The 26,250-nt window shown below is 41.6% G+C and overlaps 1 protein-coding gene across 20 annotated transcripts in view; it reads left to right on the top strand.

Annotated features, from left to right (window-relative positions):
• Positions 1–25,485, top strand: part of MAGI1 (membrane associated guanylate kinase, WW and PDZ domain containing 1) — a gene marked incomplete at both ends in the record, with an annotated part of 625,004 nt that extends 599,519 nt beyond the window's left edge. For 5 of the 20 annotated variants that reach the window (XM_079712210.1, XM_079712213.1, XM_079712212.1 and 2 more), the window contains 8 exons: positions 496–688; positions 3,789–4,082; positions 7,452–7,652; positions 16,342–16,435; positions 16,571–16,631; positions 17,603–17,746; positions 20,283–20,421; positions 24,520–25,485. In XM_079712210.1, the coding sequence (XP_079568336.1) occupies positions 496–688; positions 3,789–4,082; positions 7,452–7,652; positions 16,342–16,435; positions 16,571–16,631; positions 17,603–17,746; positions 20,283–20,421; positions 24,520–25,271 (1,878 nt within the window). Of the gene's footprint in view, positions 1–495; positions 689–3,788; positions 4,083–7,448; positions 7,653–16,341; positions 16,436–16,570; positions 16,632–17,602; positions 17,747–20,282; positions 20,472–22,495; positions 22,585–24,519 lie in introns of those variants that run through there. The other 15 variants (XM_079712199.1, XM_079712200.1, XM_079712201.1 and 12 more) reach the window with 8 other exon arrangements.
• Positions 25,486–26,250: the final 765 nt, after the last annotated feature.

A 26,250-nucleotide genomic window follows, 5' to 3' on the forward strand; every position in this document is an offset into this window, starting at 1 on the left:
ATTTTTTCCATTTAAGAATTATTGTACCACCTAGCATAGCACCTGGTACCCAGTGGGCACTCAGTAAGGGTTTGTGGCATGGATGCAGACAGGAATGAATGAATTGAATTGTTCTCAGAGATTGTGAAGGCCGTCGTTTTACAGGCAAACCTCATTTTATTGTGCTTTACAGATATTACATTTTTTTACAAATTGAAGTTTGATGGCAGCCCTACATTGTCAGATGATGGTTAGCATTTTTTAACAATAAAGTATTTTTTAAATTAAGGTATGTACTTTTTTTTAGACATAATGCTATTGCATACTTAAGAGTACAGTATAGTGTAAACATAACTTTTATGTGCACTGGGAAACCAAAAAATTCATGTCACTTGATTTGTGGTGACATTAGCTTTATTGCGGTGGTCTGGAACCAAACCTGCAATATCCCCGAGGTGTGCCTGTAATAGCAAACCAAAAGGTCAGTGTTTCATCCATCATCCAATTACTCAACAGATTTATATCGGTCACATCGTACCACTGGGTGCTGCTGACACAGACGGCCGCCTGAGGTCTGGGGATGAATTAATCTGTGTGGATGGGACACCGGTCATTGGCAAATCACACCAGCTTGTGGTCCAGCTTATGCAACAAGCCGCCAAGCAAGGCCACGTCAATCTCACAGTGCGGCGTAAAGTGGTGTTTGCGGGTATGTTTTTCATTCATCCCTTTAGACAGCGCCTTGTCACTTTATGCACAGAAGAGGCCCCTTTCCTGTGTCCGTCTCCTCAAGCATGTATTTTAGCAAATGTTTATAAATGTGATTGAGCTCAGAATTTCCAGATGGAACCCTGCAAAACTACTGTCACTCAGAAGCACTTTAATGTGCCCTCCGTACATGTTCAGCAAAGGCTTTTAGAAGAAGCCTAGTTGAATATATATGTTACCTCCCTCCATCCCCTTGCTAAACAGAACTTAGTCATTCTCTTCACTTGATGAGAATTCTCAACAAAAGAGGTTAGGAGAATTGTAGCTTCAAATTAAGAGAGCAAAAAATTAGGTTTGCACTGCCAAATAAGCTCATAAAAAAGCTGCTCTGTTGTTGACAGTCATATGTATTAAACTATTTTAATTTTTACATTTTTCTCTATAAGCAAGTTGTAGAGCTGGCCAGTTCTAGGTCATGTTTGAGTCCTTCCTCCTGCAACTCAAATTCGTATACATCCTTCCAGGCCCAACTCAAAGATAAGCTTATCTGTAAAACCCTCAGAAATTCCCTCCTTCCTCCAGCTGTCTGCTGAGTTTAGCCTTCCCTTCTTGCTATCCTTGGGCACCGTGGTTCACTTCGGTATCAGAATCTGCCATTTTGAGGCAGTATTGGGTAAGTGTCTGCCCTTCCCATTCATTCACCATCTTTGCCTGCAGCCCCTGCCTCCAGGGATTCAAGACAGAACCCAGAATGCAGAAGAGGCAGATGCCATGTGGTATCAGTTGAATTACTGAAGCAGGATGACGTGAAGTATTAGGAATTCTCCATAGCTGTAATACTAGTGAAACACCTGTTTATCAGATAAAATCAACTGGCATCTTGTTTTAAAAACAAACAAGCAAAAAAACTCATAGGGACTTCCCTGGCAGTCCACTGGTTGAGACTCCTCTCTTCCATTGCAGGCGACATGAGTTCGATCCCTGGTCGGGGAACTAAGATCCCACATGCCTCCTGGCACGGCCAAAAAAAAAAACACCTCATAGAGCTCATTTAAATGGTATATAATTAATTACAAAAGAATTAAGAGATCAGATTCCAGTGTGAGAGCCCTACCTGTTACAGCCATGAAAAGAGTGTTAATCACTTATGTCCCTAGAGCTCATTTATGGCCTCAGGATCTTAACGTCGTATTCCATGCAACCAGTAGCAGCGATCAGAAATGGCTTTTGAGATGAGATGAAAACTTTCTGACTTCACTGGTCCAAATAAAAATAGTAGAGCAATGTGATTTTTGTTTGTTTCAGATTTATTTTTTAGATCTTAAATATTGGGGGTTTTAAGCTCTGGGTTAAAGGCATGTTAAATCTTTGAAAAGACATAAGGCTAAGTGAAATAAGCCAGTCACAAAAGGACAAATATTATATGCTTCCACTTCCATGAGGTACCTAGAGTAGTCAGGTCATAGAGACAGAATGTAGAATGCTGGCTGTACCAGGGGCTGGGGAGGGGAGAGTGATTAGTTAGTGTTTAATGGGTACAGAATTTCAGTTCTGGAAAATGAAAGAGCTCTGGAGATGGATGGTGGGGATGGCTGCACAACAGCGTTTCTGTGCTTAATGCCACTGAACTGTACACCTAAAATGGTTAAAATAATAAGTTTCATGCTCTGTATATTTTACTACAATAAAAATGAAATCTGTGAAAGGAGATGCTTTGGGGAATAAATTTAGTAGTCCTATCCAAAACCTGAACACATATTTTGCTTTTGGCATGAAAACTAAGTCGGTCCCGCCTACTACGGTGGCTATTTAGGAGTGCTTTACCCTGTCACTTGAGAAAGCAATAAAACTGAAATTTGATAAAACGAATTCTGAGGGAGGCTAATGTATCCAGTTGTGTGATCAGAGGAGATCATTGACATCTGGAAGCCAGGAAGAGAAGCTAAGTATACCTCTGACAGGTGTTGTCAGGAATCCCACAGCAGGGAAATCTTAATGGTACTGTCAGCTCACCATGTCTCCGGTGATGGAAAAAGCAAAACAAAACTGTTTGCAAATCTGAGCAGAATGTGACTTGAGGGTAATGACAGTATGAGTGCAATGAAGGGCGTGTCTCTGAGGCAGAAGTGGTCACCCTTGCTGTGGGCCACACCTATACTTCCTTCAATGGGTCGTTTTTGTTTGTTTGTTTCATTGAAGTCCAGTTGCTGTACAATATTATGTAAGTTACAGGTGTACAATGCCATGATTCACAGTTTTTAAAGGTTGTACTCCATTTATAGTTATTATAAAATATTGGCTATATTCTAGTGTCATACAATCTATCCTTGTAGCTTATTTTATACCTAATAATTTGTACCTCTTAATCCCCTACCCCTATATTGCCCCACCCCCCATCTTCTCCCCATCGGTAATCTCTAGTTTGTTCTCTATGTCTGTCAGTCTGCTTCTTTTTTGTTCTATACACTAGTTGGTTGTATTTTTTAGATTCCACATAGAAGTGATCTCATACAGCGTTTGTCTTTCTTTGTCTGACTCATTTCACTCCTCATAATGTCCAGGGGTTGTTTTTTGATTTGTGAACTGGGAAATATTTCAGAGTGGGCCCATCTTGCTGCAAATTTGAGTCTGTATACAGATGTTGAGATACAGTGTGCTGTAAATGATACAGAATTGGGGTGTCCCCTTTGGTGTTTTTTTTTTTTTTTTTTTTTTTTTTTTTTTTTTGGTACGCGGGCCTCTCAGTGTTGTGGCTTCTCCCGTTGCGGAGCACAGGCTCCAGACGCGCAGGCTCAGCGGCCATGGCTCACGGGCCCAGCCGCTCCTCGACATGTGGGATCCTCCCAGACCGGGGCACGAATCCGTGTCCCCTGCATCGGCAGGCGGACTCCCAACCACTGCGCCACCAGGGAAGCCCTCCCCTTTGGTGTTTTTCCATGAGCCGTTTTCAATTCCTGTATCTCAGTTCTGTGAGGCCAGCTGCTGTCATAGCTGTCACTCTCTTGATTTCATTGCCGAGTCTCAGGGGAAGGAGGAAGGGGTGGCAGGCAGGGCACGTTTCTCGCAAAGGCAGGTAACTGAGAGGTGCATCTCCTGCACAGCCTCCAAAACAGAGAACGAGGTGCCCTCGCCAGCCTCCTCCCATCACAGTAGCAACCAGCCGGCCTCACTGACCGAGGAGAAGCGCACTCCGCAGGGCAGCCAGAACTCCCTGAACACGGTGAGCTCCGGCAGCGGCAGCACCAGCGGCATCGGCAGTGGCGGCGGCGGTGGCAGCGGCGTAGTGAGCACCGTGGTCCAGCCCTACGACGTGGAGATCCGGCGCGGGGAGAACGAGGGCTTCGGCTTCGTCATTGTGTCGTCGGTGAGCAGGCCTGAGGCAGGGACGACATTCGGTGAGTGCGGTCACTTCTCCGCAGTGTTTCCTGGGATGCCCGGGACTGTTCTATGGCAAGTAAAAGACAGCCAAAATCTCATTAACAGAAATGCTTTTCCTGCTTTCTGCTTCAGATAATGAAAGTCTTAATTGAGGATGGAGTTATTGGGTGGCTTTTCCCCTCCTGAAGGCCGGGATTTTTTGTTTTTAACCCTTCAGCTTCCATTCTGATTGCGTGTTCACAGGCAGACCATTTCACGCATAGGTGAAATTTGCAAAGCAGACCCTTGACAGGATAGAGTGTGAGAAATTCTTGCTAAAGAAAGCCGTTTGCAAGGTTCTGAGCAGGATATCAATCATAGCAGTTGCCTCAGAAGGTCTGAGTGGGTTTTTTTGGTTTTGTTTTTGCTTTTTAATGAATTTATTTATTTATTTTTGGCTACGTTGGGTCTTCGTTGCTACGCACGACTTTCTCTAGTTGCGGCGATCGGGGGCCACTCTTCGTTGCGGTGCGCGGGCTTCTCATTACCGTGGCTTCTCTTATTGCAGAGCACGGGCTCTAGGCGTGCCGGTTTCAGTAGTTGTGGAGAGCTGGCTTCAGTAGTTGTGGCGCACGGGCTTAGTTGCTCTGTGGCATGTGGGATCTTCCCGGACCAGGGCTCGAACCGGTGTCCCCCGCATTGGCAGGCGGATTCTTAACCACTGTGCCCCCAGGGAAGTCCCGGTGTCGGAGTTTTAATTTAAAAGAAGCATATGGTTGTAAAAATAAATGCCTGGGGAAAAAAAACAGGTGTAAGGAGTAAAAATATATATGAAATGCCCCTTCATCTTGTCCTTTCTCTACTCTATCCCCGTCTGAAATTTTAAAATTTTAATTTAAAATAATATGTTTACTGTTGCCTGGTTAAGAATCTAATTAAAATCTGAGTTGAGAGCCGTTTGTCTTCACTGCCCTTGAATTCTAGCAGGGATGATCGTCCTGTCTCATCCAGATGTTGGGGGTTTCAGCAGAGTATGGAGAAACACGGTTGTCACCCTCTCAGAAGGTTAACTCTCTGCTGGGTGCAATAGCTGAGACAAATAGGAAGCCAGGTGATTCCAGGAACTAGGAATCTATGAATCTGTTTCCTATTAGGATGGATTATAAGTATGTACTCCAAAACTGATCTCCTTCTTCATTAAATAAGACATCATTTGTTATTTTCCCCAAGCACGTTTGTTAATTAATCTGAAATATGATGGGAGACAGGGAAGGGCTGTGCAGGCTTTGAAATGTACTTCACCTCTGTTTCCAAATGACTTACTCACAAGGAGTCTGAGGACCCGTGGCCCAGGTCGTTTGTTGGCTAACATCAGCTAGGGGCTCCCTCCCGTTAGCTTTCTGCTCTGGTACGACTCCATTTGCCTACATTTAGTCTTGGTACATTGCTTCCTGCTAAAGCCATTCCCCGCTAAGGTGCGTTCATTAGGAGACAGTTTGTTAATCCAGTTCCATGCATGTGTGGCTGCCGAAACAAACACCCATTACTAACAGTGCTTCTGTGAGCTCCATTAATAACATTATCACAGCATGTCACGGGTGGTGGGTGACTTGACCTCAAGGCAAGGTTGTTTTTTGGTTTGTTTTTCAATTAGTTTTGGAGACTTCTCTGCTTAATTTAAAAATAAAAAGAAAGGCCGGGGGAAAAGAAATCTCAAGTTATTTTCTTTAGATCTACACTTTGTCCCCATGTACCCTGTGATGTTCTCAGGATTTCAGAGTTCTCAGTTTCCCTTTCTAGAATGAAATAGCAGATATGTCTGTGTTATTTAATGAATATTGAATGACTTCACCCACAGTTTGGTCTTTGATTGCTTTCCTCTGGCTCTTACAATGAACAAATTAAACTTTCCCTAATACCTTGCATGAGACTTCTGAGCTATGCAGAGCTTTCCTCCCACCTGCTGTATGATACCTTTCCCATGGGACTTGTCCTTGGAGATGGGCTAAATTTAATCAAGACCTTGAATTTGAGTATGGAGGCTTTCCACCACACCTGCTTGTTGCTTGTTCCAGAAGACTGTTTAACTACCTTTTGAAAAATTCTTTGACCTTGACCTTATATCCCGTGATACAGACTCAGGCAAATATGCTGAAATGCAAAGGAATTGTAGCTCATTTTCCCACACATTTTATCCTTAAGCTCTAAATTAGGATGGAAGAGTCCACTCAGTTAGTTTCAACATCTTCCATGTTAGTTTTGTCACCTTTTCCCACAGTGGCTCAAGTATACAACTGTCTTTACAGTCCCCAGAAAGACAAACTCTCAGAATCAGTGAATATGCCTAAGAAAGTTTGAAACTCAGTATGCGATTATCTGGAAACCCTGTGTCTGGCATCAAAGCCAATTTTCCACCTCTCTTTAGAAGTTACCAACGCTGTCCGTTGTGACATGAAATGCCTCAGAGCACACAGTAAACCTTCTTCTTCAAATGCACTTTTCCTGGTTTTTCCTATCGTAGCTGTGTAGTAACTGATCAGGACAAAGGAAATGATTAAAGGAAAAGGGTTGAGGAATGATTTGAACCTAGCTTTGGTTCACTGTCCTCAGCCTGAGTATGTACTAGATTTTCTTATTCCTCTGAGGGGATTTTTATGAGGAACAAGAGGATTTCAGAGCTAATGAGCCATTTGGGCCCTTCTCTGAAAGCACATGAGAGAGGCTGATTGAGCAAAGGTCATAAAAGGAAAAATACGTGTCAAGGTTGGGTGCTTTCTTGGCTCATCTCATATATGCCCTTTTGCTAAACCTTTCATCATTCCGGATAGAAGGCAGAAAGTCTAAGTGTTTGTCTATTAGGCATTTTCAGATTGGATTTTTGGCGCTAGCAGACTCTTAGGCCTCACCAGACGCCCAGTGATTATTTTTTCTAAATGGAGAAAGAACAAAACATTGGCAGAAGCATAAGCAACACCTGGCGAAAATGATGTGACATGAACACAGAATGCACAAAAGCCTCCCTCTCAGTTCTGGGTTTCATGTTTGCAGCCCCCAAATAAGGCTACGGCAGGTTATTTTGGGGGCTCTTGAGAATCTTTGGAAGTTGCTAAAGATCCCAAATTTTGCCACTGATCGAAGGAGGGAAGCTTGGGGTACCCCCTTGTTTTGAATCAGGAAAGGACTGCAACAATGAACTATCATTTTTCAGGGCTGTAACTTCTTAAACAAACGCCCGGAACTTTGCCAATGTTTTGACCCGCGGCACAGAGTTCTTCTTTAATAACATTTGCTTAATGCTTTAATTAATTAACACTTAACCTTCTCTTTCCCTTCTCAACCCTTTTTCTTCTCCCTTCACTCTATTCCCATGTAACTTAAAAAAAAATTAAAACTGACTATCAAAGCAGGCAATGCATGTGTGGCCATGCCTCACAAAATAGGTCGGATTATTGAGGGGAGCCCTGCTGACCGATGTGGCAAGCTGAAAGTAGGAGACCGGATCTTGGCGGTAAATGGATGTTCCATCACCAACAAGTCCCATTCCGACATTGTCAACCTCATCAAGGAAGCGGGAAACACAGTTACCCTCCGCATCATTCCCGGGGATGGTAAAGTATACCTATTGTGTGTGTCTTTCTCTCTAGCTCTGTCTCTATCATTAGTGTTCATGTAATTGAATAATTTTGACTTAGAGGCAGCCGTATCCATGTCTAACTGAACATACCCATCAAGCAAACCTGAGCCACTGTTACTAAATCTTACATCACCCTCTTGACTTCATCCTCTAGCCCTGGGACCCTGTCTTGCTACAGAGAGAAACATTTCAGAAAATCTTTAACTTTCTCCGATTTATTTTGGCTTTGGTGCCCTTGTCTTTAAAACAGCAGAAAAGTTTGAGTACAGGTGGTGAAGCTCGTCTGATATTCTACCTGGCAATTATTAAAGATTTTTTTTAAAACGATGACTAAAATCTGAATGCGTAGTATGGTGACATCACAAAACTTATGTAAGGACAATGCAGAGCCAGTGCTCTTTTTTTTTTCAATCTGAATAAGCGAATGTATCAAAGTTTTTTATTTAATGGGAGGTTATTAGGATTTGTGCCTATGTGGTTTGTCCCTAATTTTTGCATGTGGATGAAAAAAGAATAAAATCTCTGTGTTTTTGATATTTTAACCAGCCTCTATTAAACTAGGCCTATTCTTGTTTATTTGTTTGATTGGTTCAATTCAAATCTTTGGTTCTTTTGTAACAGTGGTGATTCTGTCCCTTGGGGGGACATTTGGCATTGTCTGGAGTGGGTGCTAATGGCCTCTAGTGGGTAGAGAGCAGGGATGCTTCTAAACCTCCTACAGTACATGGGACAGCCCCCACTGTCAAAGATTATCCAGCAAAAAGTGTCAATACTCATTATTCATATTTAATAAAAATGAAGTTGATATGCTAATGTCACTAAGTATAGATCCTTCAGAGAATTAAGTCCTGTATATTGACTTCCTTCTAAGCAGACTTTGCCCCTGGGAAAGAAGTTATAGTTGTCCTAGAATGTTTCAGTGTCTTTTTTTTTTCATTCTTGCTACATATGTTATAAAATAAAATATATTCTAAAAGTCAATGAGTATTTCTCAAGAGGAAACCGTGGTTTATGGGGGAACTGTGATAAAACTCTCTGCCACTGATCTATAAAATAAGAAAATCAGAGATTTTATCTGAAAGTAATTCAGCAGATCAACATTTTTATATACTAATTGCTAGAAAGTGAGCCATATTAGTTTAAAATTCGAGTGCTGTAGACTGTGCCTTTCAGAAGAAGAAAATCTAAAACCAAACAATAAATATTTGAATATTGTTGGTCCTAAGAACAGAGACGTTCCTCTATACCAAAAATACCCCATACCAAATGTAGAGGAAAAAATAGCTTCTTGAATGATGGTCTATTTCAGCCTGCCTCAAATGCATGCTTAGTAATTTACCATCTGGTCTAGAGTCCATTCTACCAGTTCACCACTCTGGAAAGCTATTACAATTTAGGAAAGTGATCACAAGATGATAGAACATAGGTTCCTAATGGAAAGGATGAAGGAGGCCAGAAAAATTTGGTGACAAATGGTTGAGAGAGCCTAATGTAGTATATAAATTCAGATACATTTATCTCCATGCTGTGGAGAGATTTCAGAAAAATTAATCCAAAAGAAAGAGACACGGGAATTGACTGGCTGGGTCTATGTTGGTCAGTCTTAATGTGGGAATGAGAATTTCCAAAAAGGAAGGAAGGAAAGAAAGTGCTCCTTAAGGGAAGGGCTTAGAAAAAGAGTTCACATTTGGGAAAGATGTAGATATGCAGAAGCAACTTATACTCCTGTGCACATACTTGTTGACTTAATTTAATGTTCTGCAAGGGAAAATATTTTTGGAGAACCTGAACACCAAAAAATAGAAAGCAAGATAGATCATCCAATAACAGTTGTCAATAAAAAGACATTTTTTAAAACTTCAGTCCTTCAACAGTGTAGAATTCAGACAGGCATATCACAGGCCATCTTGGTTAGAAGAAAGTAAACATTACAGTTGAGACAGTGTAGTTAAGGAACGATGTGTTGCTGAGGACGTGATTTCATTCCATGATATTTCAGGAATTCATCACCATGGTAATAAAACTCTTCACCAATTACTTTGTAATTTTCAAAGTCCAGGTAAAGGGAATCAAGCCTGGCAGCCAGAGGGTGGGTTTGTAATGCTCATCTTTTAAATGGGGCCAAAAGTTGCCGTCTTGGAAATTAGAGTGAAGGCAGGGGAGTTAGGTTTCTGGAGAGATGGAGAGTTGCTGGAGAAAAAACCTAGAAGGATTTTGCAAAACCTAGAAGACAGAGAGTGACCATTACAATCTGATGAAGAGAAAATCATGCTGGATCCACCTCCTCTCTGTGAAAGTGTATTGGACATGGTAGATTGTAAGGTAAAAGGAAGGTGTTCTCTCCATGTTAGGGACCTCTGATCTCCTTCAGTCTCTCACTCTAGTATTTAATGGATCCAGTAGCCCAGAGGCATTTTGTTCCATGATCCTCACAGGGAGACTGAAGTTCTTCATTAGAGTGGCTTTGGAGCTCTTAGAAATCCATCTTGTCCAGGGTGCTGTTCTCAGAAACCCAAGGAGGCACTTCACAAAGAGGCTGTCTTATGAGTCAGACAGGAGATAAGCAGACCAAACTTGGAGGAGATCAGGCTAAACACTTTATTTGAGCTTCTGGGCTACAGTTACTTGTCCATTACTGAGTTGAAGAAGACTAACTCATCCTTTGCACAGTTCCTCAAAGAGAAACTTACAAAGCAAGGTAGTCTTGAAATGTCACAATGTGGTTGAGCAATTTTAACAATTTTAAGTTCTTGAGGTTTATTTTTATCAAACATTCAAGTCAAAGGTGTGACAAGGATTGAACTGAACTCATCATTTTCAAACTGTCATTTAATATTTGTGTTCTCTGACTTTATCCTGTCATGTGAATCTTATTTCAACTCAGGATAAATATTTGCAAAATGTGTATCCAAAGATGCCTCTAAGAGATCACCCATCTACCATTAATGGAGTCATGAATTAAGGAGAGATTTGCATATAGTTAATGACCGAGAATGCCTGCAAATGAAATTCACAACCAAAATATTAATATACGGTTTAAAGGATTAAACTATACCTGGCATTAGTCCCCAAATGACTTTATTATATACTTTCCCTCTGTTTTACATAAGGCATTGTAACCATCATTTTGATTTCTTACAAACAAATTGTTTTAGTTTTCTAAATAAAAAAATGATCAAATTTAAAAAAAAAAAAAAGGAAGATGCACCATTGGTTGAGCAGTGCTTAGAACCCACTCTCTATCCACTGCCTTATCTAGCTCATGCTGCTTGTTCTTTTTTTTTTTTTTTTTTTTTTTTTGGCCACACTGCACGGCATGTGGGATCTTAGTTCCCTGGCCAGGGGTCGAACCCATGCCCCCTGCAATGGAAGTACAGTCTTAACCACTGGACCATCAGGGGAGTCCCATGCTCATGTTCTTTTTTCTTGTCATCAGTCACCTGATTCTCCAGCTTCACTTCTCTCTAAGTAGTTTCCCTCACTGTCCCTCTCTTGTTTCCTCACCTTTCTGGCTCCAACAAAAGCTTTGAAACATGACCACCTTGATTTGGCACTATTGTGTTGTTCGAAGTCCTGCCTTCACAGTTCTAGGACAGGCCTGGCTCAGAGTTCTCACCATCTCTGCTTTTACTACCTTTGGGACCAGGATAGGAGATGAAGTGGGGGCAGAGCCTCTTCTCCCATGAGAGATGGACAAGGGTTAGGAAATGGATCATGGCAACACAGAAAGGCCCACAGAATGGCTGAACATACTGAATTTGAACTTGAATTTTGACTAGTTACACCACACATACTTCCTACCACTTGTATTCTATAGAAACACCCTGTGAAATCTGGGTGGAATGAGACTCTAATCAGACAGAGCAGACCCTGACTGAGCCAGGCTAACATGGAATATCATCAGATTGAATCAAGTTCAAGGTAATGAAAATATTTATGAGCTTAAAAATATATTATTTAGGGACTTCCCTGGTGGTCCAGTGGTTAAGACTCCATGCTTCACTGCAGGGGGCTCGGGTTAGGTCCCTGGTTGGGGAACTAAGATCCCATGTGCCGCCTGGCGCAGCCGAAATAAAGAAAGAAAGAAAGAATAAAAATAAAATAAAAATATATTATTTAAATATAGTCTTTTTTCTCCTGAAGTCTTTTTAAATTTTTTTTTTAATTTTTATTTTTTATTGGAGTATAGCTGATTAACAGTGTTGTGTTAGTTTCAGTTGTACAGCAAAAGTGATTCAGTTATGCATATACGTGTATCTATTTTTGTACTTCACATCTCTCTGATTTAAAGTATTTGCTTGTATAGGTAATAGGGCTTGGCAACATAGATAGTGCTATTTCCTTGGCAAAGGCCTAAAAGAGTTTACTTATTTAATAGAAAGCTCTGTGGATATGATAGCTAGCATATACTTGGGCAAGAAGAGCAGGCTTTCCATCATATACATTTTAAAAGTCTCCCAAAACTGTTCATATATTTATGGCATTTAAATTTTCAAATGCTCCCTTCAGGTATTTATTACATATGTGTTTATGCATTGAAATATTTATGAAAGGAATGATTGTATCCGTTGTTGATTTGCTTGGCCTTGTAATGTGGATTCCATAAGGATGGCTAAGGATATTAACATGGGAGCAAGGTTGGAATTGTAATCACTTGTCACGGAGATAACTTGAAACCCAAGATAGGCGGCACTCCTGTCAGAAGTTAGTGCCCTGATTTAGCATGGCACCGTGACAGTGCCTTGAGAGCTAGGATATGCTTGTCTTGATACACGATTGCTGTAGAAAGTGTAGTAATATCCATTTTCATTCCTCTGGGAAAGCTAAAGCCAGGTGTAAACACTGTTTAAGAAAGGATGTAGGGCACTTTTTGGAATCTATCATGAAAACAGCCAATCTGTCCATCTATCTGCCTTGGAGTTTTAAAAGTCAAATACCTTGACACCCCTTTATAAAACTGCTTCTAGGGTGTACTCTTATATCAAGCCCTTCTTTTACATTTTTTCTATTATCCGGGGCAAATTTTGCTTTGGGATAGAGATATAAATTTGTGAGAATGGGCTTCATCTCTGTATTTTAAGAAGCTGGAGAGAATTTCAGCACATACTGTCTTGGTTTAATTCTCAATGAAGACATAAAAGCTCATTTAAAAACATATAAGTTCATATTAATAGATATTAAAAAAGCATCCTGGAAATCTAGGGTATACTAAAAGTTATTTTAGTGCTCGGAGATGGCCCAGGAAGTCTAGAAGTCAAAACCAGGGTATTTTGTATCTTAATTAGTCTCTGATACTGCTTAGTGAAGTTGGTGGTACTTATACAGGAAGGTAAAAGTACTTGCTTATTTGAAGGGAATGTACCAATGCGATATGATTTCCTTGACACCAGTGCATAATTCCCTTGTAAACAGAATGAAACTAAAAGTTAACTATCAGGCAGGCCCTTGGTTTAATTCCCATTGCCTCCACTTGCTCCCTGGAAGACCTTGAACATGTTGCCTACTTATTCTAAGCCTCAGTGTCTCTATCTATAAAGTGGGGGTAACTAATTGCACCTATTTCATTGAGTTGTGAGGATGAAATGAAATAGTACATGTGATAATGCACCTAACACAGTGCTTGGCGTGTTGGAAACAATCGAGATATGGTGGTTGTTCATAGATTAAGGAAAACAAGCAAAAGGAGAAAAATTCAGTGGGCTCCGCTAGGCATTTGCATATTAAATGTTAATTTTTGAAATGCTTAAAATTAAGCTTCAATCCAAAACAGATTTGCATAGAAATATGTGAAGAGTAGAAAGGAATGATGGAAGGAAAATTAATAAAAGAATTCTATTTATATGTATGTTGAGTGATTATCTATTATATCTCATCAAACCTTGAAAATGGCATATGTATTCAAATGGTTTGAGAATGGGATCTGCTCTGCCTAGAAAACTCTGGCTACCAAAAACACCCAAGAGGGACTTCCCTGGTGGTCCAATGGCTAAGGCTCCGGGCTCCCAATGCAGGGGGCCCGGGTTCAATCCCTGGTCAGGGAACTAGATCCCACATGCCGGAACTGAGACCTGGCACTGCCAAACAAACAAACAAATAAATAAATAAATCTTACTGATTTTAAGCTTTTTTAAAAAAAAAACAACACCCAAGAACTCTAAAGGGGAACCTCTGCACAATCAGTAATTATAATCACTTTAATTACAAGGAAACATTCTTTTTGGTATCCTGATGATGATTTCCCCATGGCCCTAGCAATCTTGTGATTTCCCAGAGAGTCTCCATAAAATTAATTACAGTGAGCAATATGAAGTTTTTTAAAATACACGTTTATGAAACTTCTGGCAAATCACATTGACAGGCTGTGCGGTCTCCTAGTCCTTTGTATGGGCACAGCAGTCAGACTTTATGAAATACCACTTAGATTTATCGCCTTGGTTGTGCCGCTTAACTGCAGTCATAAAAATGGACTAATAATATACTCAATGTTGTGATAACAGTAATAAATACATGCCACCCATAAGAAAGATGCTCATCATTTTTTGAGCAGTTTTTATGTGCCAGGCACGAGCCCAAACACTTTCCTCCCAGGTAATCTTTGCACCAGTGTTCTTAGATATTTCTGTTATGCTGTATGTGTAGATGAGGAAACTGAGGCATAGAAAGTTTAAGTAACTTTGCTTCAAGTCCCAGCCAGTAAGTTGCAGAGTTTGGGTTGCAAAGCCAGGTAGTCTGACTCTAGAATCTGACCTTGTAACTATTACGCCTGACAAGCTTAAGAAGTACCACTTCCCCACCTTGGAGGGTCACAAAGCTTATTGGCACAGTTAAGGGTCCACAGGAGAAACAAAACACAGACACACAAAAACATTTCTCTTTGTTTCACCCACTATTTTTCACCCTATTTGACCACAGATTACTGTTCCCTCAGAATCTGGAGCAACATTTGGTAAAACAGATTCTGTGGGAGACATCATTCTAAAGCATGAACTGGATTCACATTTTAGTTCACCTGATCTAGTTACATTTTCTTACTAATCTTGCGCCTTCGCTATCCAGATCATAATCTTTATAGAGCTGGAATAGAAACTGTTAAAATCGTATTTCAACTTTGTAATTTTGCAGAGAGTTTAAATAACTTATACACGTTACCACAGTAATAAATATAAAGTAGAAGTAGTAGCAAGGGCCACAGCTACAGTCAGTGTGTATTGAGTGCTTACTACATGTCAGGTACTGTGCTAAACATTTCATATATTTTCACCCAAGAAAAGGGAATTATTGTCATCATCCCCTTCTATCAGATGAGGAAAACAAGGCACACAGCTAATGAGTAGGGGACAAAGGGATTTGAACCTGGGTCTGGTCTCCAGCCCTTGCTTTTTAACGCCTATGTGTAATGAAAATAAAATAACAGGAAGTCAGACCTAATCTGAGTAGTATTTTTAGGAAAGTAAAATGAAAGATTTTTGGGGATTTTACTTTAGGAAAGTAAAATCCTAAAAAATTAGGATTAGTGAGATGTCCATAGAAACTTGGTTATACATGATGGGTAGATACATGTATTCCACAAACACTGGAGTGCCTACTGTGAACCACAGGACTCCTAGACACGTCAAGATTTCACAGCACACTATGAATTAAATGGGCGTTTATAGGCTAATCTAAGAACTTCACCACCACATTTAGCATTTTCTTGATTAGAAAACGTGTGCCAAGTTCCAAACAGTCAACCTAAAAATAAATATTAATAGTGTAACTTGCTCATAGTTGCTTACTATCTTCCTTGACCTTAATGGAGAAATAATTAGTAATAGAACATATAACTATTACAATGTGAATGATTATGTTTTCATATATGCATGTTGGTTTGCAATCTATAGGCATGTTCAGGAGTGTTTTCAAATTCTGGGTCTCCAAACTCCCAGAGATCAATGAAGTTGCTTATGAATGTGTTTAGTGGAGAAGAAAGGCAATTTTCATAAGAATATAATCATATTCATTACATTAGGGTGGCTTCCTGATCTGTACAACTTAGATTTATAAACTCCAGCTCTAACTAATGCAAGTTTTAAAATTAACTCTTCATGGGTGAATCCAGGCGAGGTCTCACAAGAATTCCACATTTTTAGTTGTGCTTCATTAAAAGCTTTGGGGAAGAAAGTAGATGTTATGTGCGTGTGTGTTTAACAAGATGTTGGCGCACTTTTGATTTTAATAGTCACATGAGAAAATCAAACAGACTCACTAAAGATCGCTGAAAAATTGCAGGAAACATTAGCAGAGACATTATTAGCCTGTAGAATTATGGGAAGTAATTCTGGTGTGATGCCATGATTTGATGGGCCTGCCCTTTATAAGTGATGGGGGAAGAGTGAGAGGCACCTACCTTGGCTACAATTTTAAAGTACCATTTTCTTGGGTAAACTCTTTCTTTCATTTGTGGAGATGTCTGATTGGGAGGAGGGTAACGGGGGTGTACGTGGCTCACATCATAGAAGATCTTAGAATGGTCCTTTAAACTCTCGTTGAGAAATTCAGTTCAAAACTGTTTGAAGTGGTGACGGAGAAGCCAGATAGAATTCACAGGTGAGGCTTCTGCACACCTGGTGTGACAGTGTCTTCTCTGGGGCCTTCATTTCCTGATGCTCTGTCTTACCCTGCAGAGTCTTCGAATGCCACTTTGCTGACCAATGCGGAGAAGATTGCCACCATCACCACCACACACACCCCTTCGCAGCAAGGGGCCCAGGAGACCAGGTCAGACATGGCTTTGGTTTCTTTTGTTACTTTCAAGGGGAAAAAAGTAACTCCTGTTGTGACGATGCTCCTCCTTGATTCTTTCTCTGTCTCCCCATGGGATGTTCTTATACTTTTTTTCTCTCGCTTTGGCAGGAATACCACCAAACCAAAGCCGGAATCTCAGTTTGAGTTCAAAGCACCCCAGGTAACACAGGTGAGGGCCATTTCTCTTTTTTCCTTGTTGGCTTGGTGTGTTTCCTTCCAACTTTCTAAAGCTATTTTTACCAGGTATCTTCTATAAGTTACCCTCAATTAAAATAAATAACCTTTTGTGAGGGGTATGTACTAAACATGTACTCATATTGGTTTGTCAAGGAAATGACATTTTATTTTACTACCTTTGAAAAATATTCCTAGACATCCTTTTCTAGGCAGGGCTTGGGGGGAAACCCAAACAAAATAAAAAGCTATAATTATCTCAAGGATTGGTGATCAGAGAAAGAGCAAAACAGCTCATGTCTGCTCATGGTACTCATAAAGGCATTTATGTCAAGAAAATGTCTTTTTGTTAAGGTGTTTCTCAGACTTGTGAATTTCAGGTGAGACCCCTTAAATCTACCCAGCTGTCACACAAGGTGGTAATGGAGGGTACACAAGTAATAGCAGGTGAAGCAAATTTGGGAAACATGGGGTGATACAGAGTTAAATAGTTTTTTTTCTCCCCCCGACTGGCCTTCTTAGAGCCTTCCCTAATCCATTCCTGATTCTCCTTAATCAGCATGGGTACCACTGTCCAGATGTATGGAGGTAGCTGTTGGTATCCTAATGATGAGATGTTTTCAGATGTTGGGCAGGGAGGCTGAATACCCAGCAATGTGCTGGATGGTATTATTTAATGAAGGATTTTCCTGCCCCAAACGCAAGTCGCAGCCTCACCAATTAAACTTTAATATATGCGTGTTGGCACGCAATCTGTATGCACACTCATGAATGTTTTCACATTCCGGATCTCCAAACTCCTAAGGTTAATTGATATTAATAAACAATCAAGAACCACCAAGAAGGGGATAGAAACTGTGCCTTTGTGTCAAATGAGCATAATGGAGAATGTTGGGGAAGAGGGAGAGAGAAATGTGTGTGGATTTAAGTCCTCCCAGAATGACTGCACTTAATTTCTTTGAATAGGAGCAAGATTTTTACACGGTGGAACTGGAAAGAGGTGCCAAGGGATTTGGCTTTAGTCTTCGAGGGGGCCGAGAGTATAACATGGACCTCTATGTTCTGCGCTTAGCAGAGGATGGTCCTGCAGAAAGGTGTGGAAAGATGAGGGTAAGTAGAGAGAGGCGTCTGGAGTGGACATAAAGAAGTCACCTGCAGTGACTTCTTGACATCCTGTGGTTAGAACCTGCATGTTCATGAGAATTACATGTTTCTAAAGCTTTCAGGACACTCCAAGTGCAGGACTCCCACCGTAGCATAAATCTCTCCCTCAAGCATAGTTAGCTGTAGCTGCTAAAGTTAGGAGAGCTCTTCCAACTCTGAGGTTGAGTGAAGGATTAAAGTCACTTATGAACTTATTAACATGGATATTGTCTGAATCCCATCTCCATAGTTCTTTTACTTAATCTCATGGGACAGGCACATCACTTCCCAGGGATTCCTGGGTATCCCAGCATGCTTCAAGAGCAGGAAGCCGTGTGGTTCTTTAGGTTCTGGGTGATGAGCTCCATTCAGTCTCTAGCTAGTCACTGCCGCCTCCCCCTAGGCCTCGGGAATGATTTAACACTCTGCGTTAGCAGAGGGCCAAGGAGTCCATGGCGTGACTATTCAGGGTCACTAGGTAGTCGTCAAAGCTGCGAATTTTAAATGCACATGTGCCAAAAGTCCAATCTGCTCTGTTTAGATATCTAATACCTCTTACCACCTATGAATATGTTGCTCTCCTGGGCAGATCAGATGATTAGAAAAGAAAAAATCATCTGCTCATTAGAGATAGGGGGCATAGATGGAGACATACATGGGGAACAATTTGCAAGGAATTAAAGAAATTGAGTCAGGCCAGGAAATCAAAAAAGTGATTAAAATTAGCCCTGAGCAGAAAGAGGGAAAAGAGTGACCAAAGGTGGGGAATTTAATGCTTGTAACTTAAGACAGAATCTTGAATTTTATGTTTCTTCAGACTGAATTTTTTTTTTTTTTTTTTTTGCGGTACATGGGCCTCTCACTGCTGTGGCCTCTCCCGTTGTGGAGCACAGGCTCGGGACGCGCAGGCTCAGCAGCCATGGCTCACGGGCCCAGCCGCTCCATGGCATGTGGGATCTTCCCGGACCGGGGCACAAACCCGTGTCCCCTGCATCGGCAGGCGGACTCTCAACCACTGCGCCACCAGGGAAGCCCCAGACTGAATTTTTTAATGAGCTTTTTTTTTTTAATTGAGAAAGTAGACCATGAATGTGATTTTTAAAAATTAAAGGAAACTGGTGCATAGTAAAAATATAGTTTCCAGGGTCAAACTATATACCAGTTTCTTGTATATCCTTCCTCTATGCATACACATGCATAATTTGTGCATGCATATATGGTGGTTTATATTCCTTTTGTTTATATTTCAAACACATGGCATATGCTTTTCCATGTCTTTACTCACTTAAAAAAGTTTTCAGTTGAAAGAAATACCACTATTATGATATTTTGAATAATGTTGTATAGTTCACAAGACATATTGTAATATTCGATTGGACCCCCTCAGCATGGTAGGCATGGGTTGTTATCCTCCCCTTATACAGATGAGGAAGTGAACTCCAAAAAGTAAAGGACTTAGCCAAGATCACTTAGCTAACAAGTGATAGGACTCAAATTTAGTCCTTTAAACTCCAAAGCCAGTCCTTTCCTCTTCTACCTTCTAGAATATGTGCTCCATGAGAGCAAGGATCTGGCCTGTCTTGTTTACTCCTTTGCCTCCAGTGCCTGGAATAGTCACTGACTCATAGTAAATGCTGCAATCAATGTATCAGCCAGGAGTGTGGTCTCATCTGAAGGCTCAGCTGGGGAAGGATCTGCCTCTAAAGCTCACTCACAGGGTTGTTGGTAGGATTAGTGCATCTTGGGCTGTTGGCCCAAGCCATCCCTCATTTCCTTATCGCAGACTCTGTAGGGCATCTCACAGCATGCATCAGAATGAACAATTGAGAGAACAAAAGAGGACAAGTAAGACAGAAGCCAAGGGACTTCCCTGGTGGTCCAGTGGTTAAGATTCTGTGCTTCCACTGCAGGGGGTGTGGGTTCAATCCCTGCTCAGGGAACTGAGATCCTGCATGCCGTGAGTTGTGGCTGAAAAAAAAATTTTTTTTAATAAATGAAATATTTTTTTAAAAAGACAGAAGCCGAAACCATTTTGTAACCTTATCTTTGAATTGACCTCCCATCACATTTGCCATATTGTTTGTTAGAAGTAAGTGACTAATTCCAGCCCACGTCCAAAGGAAAGGAGATTACACAGCATATGAATTCAAGGAGGCAGGGATCATTGGGAGCCATCCTAGAAACTGTCTGCCACATCCGCCTCCCCTCAACTATTAATATTCCCTTTGCTACTTTATTTTTTTTAGCACTTGACACTGTCTAGTGTACATGCATTTTTATCATTTTCTTATTGTCTTTCCCCCACTAGAATATCATCTCCATGAGGACAGGGATTTGGGGGTTTTTCCACTGCTGTATCCTAAACAATAGAAGATTTTTCTGGAACATGTTCAATAAATAGTTAGTGGGTCAATAAATGAAAGAATTTAAAATTACAAAGCACCTCAATAGCTGGTGAAACCCTTTTGTGATCTTCTCACTTGGCTCTCTCTTACTTTGGCAGGTTGGTGATGAAATTTTAGAGATCAATGGCGAGACCACCAAAAACATGAAGCATTCTCGGGCTATTGAACTGATTAAGAATGGTGGCCGCAGAGTGCGTCTGTTTCTGAAGCGGGGAGACGGCTCCGTACCAGAATATGGTGGGTCAAACTATGAAAACATTCCTTCCTTCCCTGGCATGACTCCATGAATTTGTCTCCAGAACTGCAGCAGGAAAGTCTTTTTGTTTCCCCTATTCACCAGTGTCTTACCAGCCTCTCGCACCATGTGATTATTTGCCTCGCTTGTTCTGAAATCTCTACACATTTCATCCTTTTGCTTGCTTACGTGGACTGGGGCATGGCCTAAGACGAGCTCTTTATAGCCCCCTTTCTGATAATCAGAGAGAACATTTTGTCTAGTCCGACCAAGAGCGAAGGAATGTTTGTTTGAACCGTGCCAAACTGTTTCTCAGATCCAATTCTTAGCACAAAATGACTACTCCTTTTAAGAAGCAGGAAAGCAGGTTTCCTGAGTGATATGTTGAGGCACAATTCTTTTTTTTTTTCTCTCTCTCTTTTTTTTTTTTGGTTACTTGATATCTTTATTTAAGAGGCGTGAAATTTGGAGATGATTTGGGGGCCTTGCTCACCTCCTTGATGCTCTGTATGCAATACTTCTGCATCCCCCCACTGGTCCCTACCCCACATCAGACCACCTGAGCCCACTGCTACAAAACAAACAAAACTGTTGCTATATTAACCATATGTTTTTAGGTGATAAAGGATGAAATCGATTCCCAGTGCCCATCGTGAGGGAAACACGTTACTATACCTTTCCTGTGAGGAAAGCCAGCTTTTACCTAGAGTTCCTTTGTCATATCTGTAGACATGATTTGACTAAACAGTAATGCTCTTCACCTAGCCTAGTGTTCTGATGGTGAAATAGTGTATATTATAATAATTACGTCCTATTTATTTGAGATTCTTGTTTTAAAATTAAAAAAAAAAAAAAAAAAAAGCTATGCCCTAGATGTAGGGCTTTTCTTCCCAACCAAAGGTCTACAAAAGTTTCTATAGAAACTGTGATTGAATGGTCCCCATATACGTTGGTCCCCTTTATTAGGGATTTATCTGTTGTCACCCTCTTCTCTGAAAGTCATTTGGCACAATTCCCAGTTGCGTTTTGGACTTGATGAGATACTTAATTCAGATGCAGCTCAAGGAGAAGGAATAACCCCTTTGAAGGACAGCCTTCCCAGGTGTTGGGCATTCATGCAGGCGCAAAATAAAAAGGGCCCAAGGCAAGGGGGGGTGGGGGGGGATGGGTATCAGATGAGGCCCCTTGAGACATGGCCAACCACGGGGGAGGTATTTTGACAACATTAAGATGCCACAGCTTTGCACTGTACTAAACCTTGACCATAGGTGTATCGATGCCACTGAAACTGTGTAACATTATCTCCCTTTTCTGTCTTCCCTATGCTTCTGTTGGATGTGATCTTTCATTTGCGAGTCATCGTCAGTAACCTGTGTACCTTCTCAAAACCTATGTCTGTTGCACTGAGGATGAAAATCCAACACTAACAAATGTTCTTTGGGCTAAAAATAAAGATCATTGAGATACACAGTTTTTTTCCAAGAAGGGTTGAACCGTGCCAGGGTTGTGCTCCTGTAATGTCTCCATGTGTCATTGGGACTAAATCTCTCTAATTCTATTGATTAGAGTCACAAATGGGTTATAATATGTTAAGTTCCAATATTTTTCTGACTTGATTGGAACCTGCTTCTCTGTGAGGCTATTTTTGTAATGAGTTTTTTGTACTTAATTTAACTGCCGTGGTCTTGGGGGAGGGGGGATGGAGGGAGGGAACTTTGTTCTTTTGTTGTTTATTGTTAATGTTCTCCTATGCCAGCCTGTCATTGTTCCAGTTGTTTGAAAAAGAAAAAAAAAAAGAAAAAGAAAAAAGGATGCATCCATTGTCTGGGTTCTCGAGTCACCTTATCTGGCTGTCTGAAAACGTCACTGTTCTGGTTTTGGTCTCTGCAGCCTTATTTGAGTGTTGCCTTAGACTGTCTGACTGGACAAATAAACTCTCTTTGCCCTGTGTTAACAAATGCAGATTTTTTTTTTTCTTTCCTCTTTGTTATAGGGAATCTAAACGTTCAACTTTTTCTCTTTCTCTCTTTCTCTTTCTCTCTGACTGTTCTTGGTGCTGGGCCCTCCCTTCTACAGCGATGATACCTCCTAATATCGCTGCATGTATGAGAAATGAAAAGCTCGGGGAGGCTTGCTTCTACCTTATGGGCCATAATCAAACTACGGTTTGTAGCTCAATCAATACTAGGTGTTTCTGTGCTGTGGCCTAATTTCCTCATTGCTTCTGCTTTAGCTCTATTTTGATATGTTTGGCAATTCATTCTGAGCACCCTGCGTTCTTTGAATTGTAAGTACACCACTGACCCTATGGAAGCCTTACTCTCCCTTCTCTTAAAAGTAGGTGTAAGAAATCCCAAGATTAGATTTATGATAGTCATTGAAGCCCCTTTCCTCACCTAGATCCTAAAATGACTTCATAAGCTTCTGCGTGTGTTCATTCTGGAAGCCTACCCTGCATTCAGAAAAAAAACAAACCTGAGATCACAAAGCTCTCACTTACAGGGATAGGGCTTTGATAGACAGGAAGATGAGATTTCCTACCCAGTTATCTCTTGGCAAATGACAGCCCACAGGCCAAATCTTGTCCGCAGCCTGTTTTTGTAAGTAAAGTTTTAGTGGCACATCGCCATGCCCGTTTCTTTTATGTGTTGTCCATGGCTGCTTTTGCACTATAGTGGCAGGTGAACAGTTGTGACAAACTATGCAGCCTGCCAAACCGTAAATATTTTACTCTTTGGGCCTTTACAACTTTTCCCTTTAAAAAGTTTACTGATTCCTGCTCTAGGCTATATTCCTGCTTTTGTTAAAACCCACCCTAGGTTTTGGGAGATGGTTCGTGAAAGAGACTAATTGCTTAATGCTGACCTTGTTGGCTCATGAAGGATCCTTAAGGGGGCACCCATGATTCCTTCTCCCCTGTGACTGTGGCCCTGGTTTGCCCTGCACGCTGCAGCACATCATTTCAGGTGCTTTGCCTGGAATGCAATAGTGTGTATGACTTACTGGGTTTAGGTGTGACAAAGCATCCCTGTTTTGAAAAGAGCTGTCATAAATCCGGGATGCTACCTAAAACATTTGCAGCGTCATTTCAAATAGTTTAACAGTAAATAGGAGCCCTGTGGGTTGCCCTGCTTTTTAATCTATAGACAGCGTGAGGTTGTAAGAAGCTGTCCAGTGACTTCACGGCTCAAAGATGTAATTATGGCTGCTTCTATAGCATCAAGAAAAGTGCCTCTATCCGAACCCCATCTAATGTCAAATGTGATCCTGACAGCCTCTCTTCCACTCCCTTTTATCTGTCAGAAGACTCTACAGTTTAAAAACAGTTCCTTAAACTTATGCAAAAGTAAAGAAAATAGTTGAACAACATTCACAAAGGTAGAGAGAATGTTTAATGGACCCTCCCATAATGTCACAGTTGCCCATCATCAACATCTGGCTGTGTTGCCTCTGTAATCACCAGGCTGGATAATTTTTTTTTTTTTTAAATAGAAGTATACTTTGCTTACAGTAAAATGCATAAAGCCTGAGGGTCCAGTGCAGTGAATTTTTACCTCTCTATGCACTCGTTTAATCCCCACCCAGATCAAAAGATAAACTCTTTACATTCCCCCAGAAAGTTCCCTCATGCCCCTGCAGGTCAATAGCCCAGGTTGTTTTTAAGCAAATTAAAACAAGTATTCTTTAAAGAAAGGAATATTTTCTGTCATGGGGGCTGGGGGCTGGGGGGTGGATCAGGGAGGAAGGGGGGTAGAGTGGGGAAAAAAGAGCAGGAGTTAGGGTGGGGACATTTTGATACTTTTAGACAGACTATTTGGGTTGTGCCTTTAAAGACTAAACTCATGACTGATGTTACAAGTTCTTTAATGATCTATGAGTATAAAGAACAGTAGGCTAGCTGTGGAAAGCCACACGTACCAGTTTTTTAACCCTGACTAGTTGCAGTTAGACTTAAATTAACCAAGAGTCAGTTGGCTTTGATTCTGACTGCTGTAACAGTCGTTTGTTTGTTGTGACTAATGGGCTCTCACGTGTGCGGGTGGAGACAGGAGCCGAGGTCCTTGGTACCAAACTGTTGCTGTGGTTTCTCTTCCTCGCAGACCCCAGCAGCGACGGGAACGGCCCTCCCACCGGTCCACAAGGTGTTCCGGAAATGAGGGCCGCGCCCCCCGACCGCCGACAGCATCCATCATTGGAGTCCAGTTATCCACCCGATCTTCACAAATCATCACCACATGGGGAAAAGCGGGCACACGTGAGAGATCCCAAAGGCAGCAGAGAGTATAGCAGACAGCCCAATGAGCATCACACATGGAACGGAACTTCTAGAAAACCCGACAGTGGGGCTTGCCGACCCAAGGACCGGGCACCCGAGGGACGAAGAGATGCCCAACCCGAGCGGATGGTGACCAATGGCCCCAAAAGGAGGCCCCCGGAGAAGCGGAGGGAGGGCACGAGGAGCGCTGACAACACTTTGGAGAGGAGGGAGAAGCAGGAGAAGAGGGAGGTTTCCCCGGAGAGGAGGCGAGAGCGGTCCCCAACCCGCCGGAGGGATGGCTCCCCTGGCCGGCGACGGAGGTCTCTCGAGAGACTCTTGGATCAGAGAAGATCTCCGGAGCGCAAGAGAGGAAGCTCGCCCGAAAGGAGAGCCAAATCCACAGACCGGCGGCGGACCAGGTCCCCCGAGCGGAGGAGAGAGCGGTCCCTGGAGAAAAGGAGCAAAGAGGACAAAGGCGGCCACCGAGAGAGGGACGAGACGAGTCTGAAACAGGATGCCGGCCGAAGTTCCAGACACCCCCCGGAGCAGAGGAGGCGACCTTACAAAGAATGTAGCACCGACCTCAGTATCTGAGACCCTGAATCACATCCCAGCCTTTACCGTGTCAAAGGTTCTAAAGAGGAAGCTCACAGACCTGAAATCATTTAGTTTCTTACCTAGTGAAGCGTCTGACATCAGCCTGATGATTCTCTGACTTGCGAGAAACATTCGATGCATTTGAAATCTTATAAGAAAAAAGATATATATATATGAAAAGTGTTGTGCCTGATGTATCATATTAAAGAAAGTATTTTTAAATGCATACTTTTTTGGAAATTATTTGCCAAATGCTGCCCCCAAGGGATATAAATTTTGTTTCTACATAAACTGTAGAATTGTCAAGAATTGTTCCCTTTTGGGGGGAGCGACCTTTTTCTCTCCTGGTAAAATGGGGCTGTTGATCATTTTCTCTATAAGTAAGGAAAATCATTGATCAAGTTTAATTAATTCGATAGAGACTTATGTAGTGATGTAGTGCTATACTGTAGTTAGGAGTTTTTCTTGAAAAAAAAGAAAAGAGCAAAAAGGCAAAAATTATATTTGTAAAAGCTGAGGACTCTTTGGAATGGATTAGGATTGCCGATGATCCTAAAATTAAGCAAACTGTATGAAGAGACTACTATCGCAAATGAAGGATATTTATAGTTAAACGACACAGCACAAAGAAATGTTATGTTCTCAAGTTATAGTTGGTTCAGAAAACAGTTCGTACTCTCCCTGGCCGTAGAAAGGTGCCAAGAGGAGAAGGTTGGCCGCCATTACCCAAATGCAGCCCAAGCACAGATGCTCAGGTTCATTAGCATCACCAACATCTAATAAGATTTCATTAAGGCAGTGCCATCACAGCTTTGCTCAACTACTAGAAGGAATGGATAACAAACACCTTCTGTGTTGTCTTGCCTGATTTGAGGCCGAATAGGAGATGGAATGGGGGACAGTGTGCCCGGCATGAGGCGCCCTAAGAATTGCCAGTACAGAAAGTATGTTCCCCCCTTTTAGCATAAGCCCGCGG

Source organism: Hyperoodon ampullatus, assembly GCF_949752795.1.
Source record: "Hyperoodon ampullatus genome assembly, chromosome: 10".
NCBI classification, from domain to species: domain Eukaryota; kingdom Metazoa; phylum Chordata; class Mammalia; order Artiodactyla; family Ziphiidae; genus Hyperoodon; species Hyperoodon ampullatus.